The sequence below is a fragment of the Gallus gallus genome, chromosome 2 (assembly GCF_016699485.2).
Source record: "Gallus gallus isolate bGalGal1 chromosome 2, bGalGal1.mat.broiler.GRCg7b, whole genome shotgun sequence".
In the NCBI taxonomy this organism is placed as follows: domain Eukaryota; kingdom Metazoa; phylum Chordata; class Aves; order Galliformes; family Phasianidae; genus Gallus; species Gallus gallus.
Window position 1 is genome coordinate 140653442 of NC_052533.1, and position 8161 is coordinate 140661602.

The window sequence follows — 8161 nt, forward strand, 5'->3', positions numbered from 1 at the left end:
ATAAACAATGCAAAATGATTTATTAAGGGATTAAAACAACCTCAATTTTTGCAAGGCTCACTCCCAAAGTTTCTGGCATCTAAGTAAATGGCAAATCACAGTAATAAATAATGCAGCCTGCTAAAGGAACTTAAAATTTGCTGGCACGAAAACAGATGTAAATTTCTCCACAAATTGCCAAATAAGTAATGCAGTACATATTTCTGCAACTATTTGTTTATTTTTCCATTTGATTTAAACCATTCTCTTGAATCAGCATGCATATGATCCAAAAGAAAACAAAGCAAAACAGCTTTTTTTTTTTTTGTCCCCATGCTAAGGTGTGCATTTTATACACTGAGCAACTTGACTAAGAAGAATGGAGAAAGAAAAAAGTCAAAAGTCAGAAATGACTCAAATAATATGGAATGTGCTCGTGGATGGCTCTAAGTCTTGGGATTTGCTCATGGAAAATGGTAAATCTTTGGACAAGCCATTATAGTCACAGGATAGATGATTAAACAGAGATAATATAGATAACATTTTACATAAAAACAGAAAAAAGATTCATCTGAAAAACTCTATGAAAATACTCCAGACAATGCAACTTCTGTACAATGTAGAACGTCCTTCTGTGAGACTTTTAATTGCTGAAGATGAGTGCTGAACCATAAGAGACGCTTTTTACAGCCAGCATAGTATTAAAAAAAATGCTTTGCTCTAGATAAGCTGCATAACAAATCATAGAATCATAGAATTGCTCAGATTGGAAAAGGCCTTTAAGATCACCAAGTCCAACCACGGCCTAACCATACTACCCTAACTCTAACAATCCTCCCCTAAATCATGTCCCTGAGCACCACATCCAAATGGTTTTTAAACACATCCAGGGACGGTGACTCAACCACCTCCCTGGGAAGCCTATTCCAGTGCTTAACAACCCTTTCTGTAAAGAAGTTTTTCCTGATATCCAACCTAAACTTACCCTGGCACAAGTGGGGCAATACGAATCCTGTATAGGTTCATTAAATTTTGATTCCTATTTTTTGAAGTATTAAAGAATGGAGCCATCAGAGCTGACAAGACCGATAAAAGAGTACAAAGAGAGCAAGTTAAAATGCATTTAAGAAACAACAATGACAAAACTTCAACGGTAAGAATCACTTGCTACAAGGAAATACCGAAACACTGCACACAAACCAGCTCCTTCTGACTGTAAACGTAGTACGCTTATTGATGGGCATAATTAATTGCTTCCACTTTCCCTTACATTAAGTCTCTACTCAAGTTTTTTAATAAGAAAAAGCAATCTAGTTCATTAAAATATCTTACCTTCCAGATTTTCAATTCTTTCAATATTGTTCAAAGCAACATTTAAATATTCTAGCTTCTTTAACTTGCCCACGTTTTCTGTAGCAAAACACAGATCCATTACTTCAGTTTCCTTCATTGGAAAGGCATTATTATTTTACTTGCTTGCTTAACTTCAAACAAACAATAAAGCAGAAAAACTGGAAGGACAAACCTGGATTTGTATTAGACTATCAGACATTAATATTTTAACACTTAAAATGATGAAAACAAGATTTCTATGAGAAGTATATATTGATATTAAAAAAGAGAAATAAGGAAGGCTATAAACACATTTTTTGTCAAAATAACTATAATACAAGTACAAAATGCAAGAGAACTGGCCAAAATACGTGGTGAAACACCCCATTCATTATGAAACTCAGGAAGGTTTGGACTATATGTTGTCAAGCTTTATGAAACTGGAGTTTTACACTCACTTATTTAGAAAAGACTGGTTTCTTTAGTATATATTCATTTTTTAAAGGTCTTTTATCTACAGGGCTAATACAAGTAACTTAAATAAGCAATAAATCCATGTTATATAACAGTTGGCAGAATTTATTCTGTTTTGAAATAAAGCCTAGAACTACTATCTTATATAACACAAACTTATTTAGCCTGCAATTTATGTGTTGCCTATAAAATAGCATGAGTTAATTCTTTTTGTGCTGGGTCTACGAAGCTTCCTTTTCTGCTGGAAATTTTGTGGCAACTTAAGTTTTTAGGAAAACCTGTACTAAACATATGTTTTAATTCCTGACATTAGAAAATAATGTAGGGATTAACAAACTAGTTCATGTCTTTTTCAACCAGGATTTTCAGATATGTGTGATTAATTGAGGAAGCAGTAGTGGGCTGGCCCACAATGATGGGTTAGCCATTATCTTTTCTGTTTTCACTTGAGTCGTAATGAATACACAAACACAGCATTCTGACAGAAGTAATGGCAAATGCAATAACAATCAACTTAAAACTACGATGCCTTTCTGCCACAAGCCTAAAAAACAACCTTGAGGCATGCATTAGCATTTTGGGAAATAAAACCCTATCTAATAATTCCCTTCCTCAGAGCTCATGCTTCTATGCTAATAAGTTTGCCAGTCCTGTGTTTTTGTTACACTTTCCTTCACTGTCGCACACCCTCCTACAATAGATTTTTAAAGCTTTATGGTGCTATATGGGCATGTACTGAGTGAAACTAGCTTAGCGTGCAACATTAGCACACATACTACAAAGAGGCACAACAAAGAGAGGTAAGGCTGAATAATGAAGGAGTTGTAGAATTGTTCAGATTGCAAGTGGCTTGGGATCCGGAGGTTAAGCCATTTGCAGAGGAACTAAACTAAGCTCAGCGATGCAGAAGAGCTGAGATCCTAAATGCTTCCATGCTTCTTCAAAAAGGCTCAGCTCCCTCAACTAAATGGAATTGGAAAACCAAGAGGAAGCTAGAATTACAGCACCATGTTGTCCCTGAGACAATTAGACACTGTGTCAAAAGCATTCTGCATTTGACACTCCACACGATTTCAGTGTCATAAGGGAGAATTTCTTTTCTGCATTCAAAATAAATATTAATTAGGCACAAACTGATTTACACTATCTTTCTATAGGCTTTCTTTACAGGAAAGCATTATGTAAACCCTAAACATCACCTGCATTACCTAACGTATCATTCTTCAGAATGGAAAGTACTGAAGGAGTGCAGTACTGCTTCATGTTTGTTCTAAGAGGAGAAAAGGATTAGAAAGTTGCTTTAATCATAGAAAATGTGTGGTAGTATAAGGGTACAAGAGGAGGTACTACATCACTTTGTTTCAAGCCAAGAATAAATTTAGTAGATGATATAACCAGGAATATTCCCTGATAGATTAAGACAATTTGACAAAAATAAATGAGTGAAACTTCTCTTTATTAAATATGGTGATCCAAATTTATCCATAGTGTCACTGTGATATAACTGGAATACGTACAATGACTTATTTAACGCTGCAGGACTTCTCTTTCTACAGGCCAAACATAGGATAGCAGGCAGCTCTCACTCAACAACAGGACCATTCTATAATCTGGGATCTAAAATGTGTTATTTTCACCATAAACTATTGAAATAAGCAGAACCACAATGTTTCCATTTTTATTTCTGTCAGAATGGCTAGCATTTCCTCCTTTGTGTAAGAGGAATAGGGGAATAGTAAACTTTACCAGTGTCAAAATAAATGGGAAATGCAAATGCCATTTGAAATGTGACACACAGGACTGAGACACAACTCTGATACAAGATACGTGCTTTAACTCATGATGTAGTTCACAAACTTCCCCAGTCTTGGGTTTTTTGAAGATCTGACTGGAAAACCTATCCAGTGAAGTCAGAAAGTTTACCTCACACTCTAATTCGCAAGCTGTGCTGACTAACTGCTGTACATACTGGCCCTGCAGAGACAAACAAGGAAATTCAAGCAGAGGAAGATTCATCTAACTGATACAGATCATGTCTACAGCTGAGCTACTTCTCTAGGCTCCCCTATAATCAATACAGAGAAATAGGTTATTCAGGGTGCAATTTGTCTTGTCTTAAATTGGCTGTCTAAAACCAGTGAACTAAATCAGGCTCAAAAATATGTCTTCTTCCTAAGGGAGGCTACAGCAACTGGGTAAGACATAGATACCTAGAAGTTTGAAGACATGAATTCTACCACTTGGTTAACTGAGACCTTGGAGAGATGTTTTCTCAATTCACAGATGATGAAATTAATTTCTCAGCAAGGATTCACGCCGCATATTTCGCTGTATATTTTCCCTATAGTATTTCTATAATTGTAATATCTGTATGCATGATATGAGTAAGGCAGTGTAGAACACAACGTTATCTTGTGTTTTTTTCCCATTTATAGAAGAGAGCCAGGACTCATTCATACAGCCTGCTGGTTTTACCTTCTATGCATATGGATGCCTCGCAGCTTGCTAACTGACCAGTAGGCTAGTCTGATCTTTAGAGTGGTGTTAAGGGTTTCCTTTAAAAGAAGAGACACATCTTGACAGAGGCAATATAAAACATACGGCTATGATATTTTGATATACTGAAATGTGCTTGAAACTGATGTCTACCTGTTCTGTGTTCTGCATGGATATATTGCTGTCTACTTCACAGTGGTTTACTTCTTGAATTCAGTACCGTTTCAATGAGATATGAGCATTGACAAAAGAATGAGATAAGGTCTTGTGCCTTAAGCACAAAGTAACAGAGAGAAAAACAACTTTTTTTAGTCCAATTTTGATGGGATAGAGCGGCATAAAGCACTTAAAAAAAACCTTTCTCTCTTTGGGAGAAGATTATTCCACTCTAAGAAATGCAGATGTTATCAATACAGATATTCCGTAGGAATTTCCTGACAAGCCCCTTCAGGGCAGCTTGGAATTGAGAAGATTTAAAGCCTTTGCCTCCAAATCATAAGCACAGAATTTCACCCTAAAACTCTAGGTTGTTTTTTCCGCCTCTTAAGGAACTTCAAAGAAATATGCTAATATCATTTCTGAACACTTCTGACTTTCCATTCTTCATAATGCCCTTAATACTATGCTTTAACTTTTGGTTAGCTCCAGAGAGGTCAGGCAGTTGTACTTTGAAGGTACTTTCCACCTGAACCACTCTATTTTATCTATACAATATCTGTAGAATCTATGCTTTTCCAGACCAAGGCCCCATGTCATATCATTTTATGCGCCTAGCAAACTGAAAGCTGCATCACAACAGCACAAAACATAGATCATAAGGAACTGCATCTTCCTGTGGTGAAGGAAGATCATTCAGACTTCTCTGTAAGTTCTCTGTATGCACAAAAGAAATTATTGTGTCTGAATGAAGATTATTTTCATCTTAACAAAAGCCACTATATGTATAAAAAGTGAATTGAAAAATAAGCTTGAGGAAAGCTAGTTCGCAGGTATTGCAGTTCATGGTATGCATTGAACGGTTCCTTTGTTACAAGAAAAGGATCTTTGAGTTATACCTTTACATACAAGATTTTAACCAATTAAGGTGTTCTACACTTACATTCTAGTGACTTGTATCTTAGAATTAACTTTTTCATTTTAATTCCTTCTCCAAATTTCTAAGCTTCTTAGAGGTCTGCTAATGTGAAAGAGAAATAAGTCTGCTAGTCTGCTAATGTGAAGGGGAAATAAAAGCTTGAGGGAGCAGAGTCAGAAAGAACTTTTCTGTAGTTACTCACTCCACATTCCCATAAAGAATAACACAGAAGATATACATATATTTCTTACTATGCATGCAATTCCATTTAATAAAACACATATCCAGAAAATGCTTACCAATTTTCGGAATTAGGTTATTCTGAAGATAGAGAATTTTCAAATCCCGACACCATTTGTCAAGGTATTCTAATTTTTCTATTTCCTGCTGATGTAAAGAGATCTCTTCCAGTGAAAAAATTTCACAGTTATTATGTTCTGCACGTCTTCTAACAAGATCTTCAGTGACTGAAAAAATAGTTGAGGTCATTGGAAAATATCTCCACCACTTGAATTATGAACAATTTTTTACAGCATTAAAATCTTTTGTTCCATCATATTAAATAGATACTTGGGACAAATATCAACAAAAAGAAATTCTGCTATAAAAGACAAGTGCCAAGCAACTTCAGCTCACCCTGCTACAGTGAGAATAATTTGTAAAACACAATTAAGCCACCTCTAACATTTAGAAAAATCCATATAAAAACTGCTGAATCTTCCATAAAAGAGTAGTGCAAACCTTGCTTGAGGCAAAGCTATAACTAATTCATGCTTATAAATGTTTGTGTTGGGATGATATGTAATCCTATGCATTTTGTAGGCACCAGCAGTTCATTAGCAGCAAGCAGAAGAGCTTTAGTGGCTGAAAAATGCTAGAAACCTGGCTTCAGAATTTTCATTTAGCAATATTTAGAGCCAGGCAATCTTTCAAACAGTGAGAAGGATCTGTATAATGAAGATAAAGAAATTCTCTGAGAACTAGTGCTCACTCTTGAGGTAGATGTGATTACTTTGTTTCCAGTCCACTGCACCAAAAAAAGCACCAGCATTTTCATCTCCTTGGTAAACAGTGAACTACAGTGAAGTACTGATTAAAAAACAGGATTTTTAGCAGATAAACATAGATACTTGCTCATATTTTAAAAACCTACAGAAGCCTAGCCAGCCTTTCAAAAAGACTCTGAAGAAAAATAATAAAAAAGAAAAAAATATAAATACAGAGATCTATGAAAACCAATTGGTCCTGGCATGCACTTGTTACAGATATTCTTTCACTGCTTCTTTATCTCAGGGAGGTTTTGATAAATCGTCTGTCTTTATTACTGGTCCTGGAATGGCTGCACGCATTCACATGAACAGGGCTGCTAAAAGCCTGGTGACCTGAGCATCTGTGTGGCCCAGACTTGTGTGTGTCAGTGTAGCTCCTCTATCCACAACCTTTAGGATAGTGGCAAAATATCATTTGTTTGTTGATCTTTGATCATATGTTACATTTTCTGCAAGTGAGCAGGGTTCAGTTTCCCTTCTTTCACACAATTTTCATTTGATTTACATTTATGCCACGTTTACAGATATACAGAATTATTTAACAGTGATGCTGGTACTGATGCAAGGGTGGATCCTGTCTGCATAGGAAGCGTGCTGGGAAAGGTGAACCCAACCCCTTGAATCATTGTGAGTAGGTTTGCTGCATCTGAATAACCATCTGCTGTTCAACAGCAAATTGATTAGGACTGATTAAATGATTAGAGAAAATAGAAATATGGCAGTAATAATGACTAAATAGTATTTACAGAGAATATGAAAAAGTCAGCATTCCTAATAACTTACTTTGCGAGCATGCTGGAAATTACAGAAAAGAATGGCTTTCTTACCAATGTGTCCGGTGCTAGATCTTGTAGTGATAGAATTTCCACTGCAAACAGCTATTTTTAAGCAAGAAAACAATATCCCATGATCTGCACACTTACACATTGGAGACATCTTTATGTGCTATACCCTTTATAGAAAAAAGAAGTGACACAAACTATTCTGGACAGTTTTGTTACAGCCAGATTTCCATTTGCTGATAGAAAGTGATGGTTGCAGGGATTATGCAGAAACGCTCACTTACAGTACACGGTTTGCAAGACAGAGACAACCATTCCCAACAGAATCTACCTATTTTGGGGTCCTTCTGTAGGGAATGGAGTGAACATTTAACATTTTGTACGCTACCTATAAATTCGGGGGGAATAAGGGAAACAAAGTTGCAGGAGAAAACAAAATACATAAAAATAAAGGGGTAAGGAATGGGGAGCGAGTGTGAGGAGAGAGAATATAGTAGCTGGGGAGTGGGGAAAGGAAGGACAGGGTGTGGGGGTGGGAGGGAAGGCTGTGTGACACTCACTCCGCACCATGGCTGCCCGCAGCTGCCCGCCGCCGCCATTACAGGACGCGCCGCGCTGCCATGGCAACGGGACGGGCGCTGCTGGGCCTCCGGCCTTGTGCCGCTCCCCTCAGCGCGGCCTCAGCTCTGCACGCGTGTCTGCTAAAGCTGGAAGCGGCTGCGCCGTGGTGCTCCTGCCAGCAGCAGCCCGAGAAGCCACAGATCAACACGTGGGGATCCCACAGCCGTGGTCCTGTTCCCAAAGCCTGGCTTTCGCTTGAAGATGAAATCATGTTGACTTCACGTCTGGGCTTTCAGTCAATTTTTGTGCTTTTTCACAGCCTGATTTGATGGCTGTGCACTTGTTCCAGAGCAGCCTGAAGCATGTGTATACCTCCCCAAGAAGGAAAACATCTTTTTATTTATTTATTTATT

At 37.3% G+C, this 8161-nt stretch overlaps 1 protein-coding gene across 3 annotated transcripts in view; it reads right to left on the minus strand.

Annotated features, from left to right (window-relative positions):
- Positions 1-7807, minus strand: part of LRRC6 (leucine rich repeat containing 6) — a 35751-nt gene extending 27944 nt beyond the window's left edge. For 2 of the 3 annotated variants that reach the window (XM_046920672.1, NM_001277456.2), the window contains exons 1-3: positions 7748-7807; positions 5656-5823; positions 1312-1389 (exon numbers count right to left, since the gene is read on the minus strand). In XM_046920672.1, coding sequence (XP_046776628.1) covers positions 1312-1389; positions 5656-5823; positions 7748-7757 — 256 coding nt within the window. In that variant the 5' untranslated portion in view covers positions 7758-7807. Of the gene's footprint in view, positions 1-1311; positions 1390-5655; positions 5824-7232; positions 7358-7747 lie in introns of all 3 variants that reach the window. The other variant, XM_040679048.2, reaches the window with a different exon arrangement.
- Positions 7808-8161: the final 354 nt, after the last annotated feature.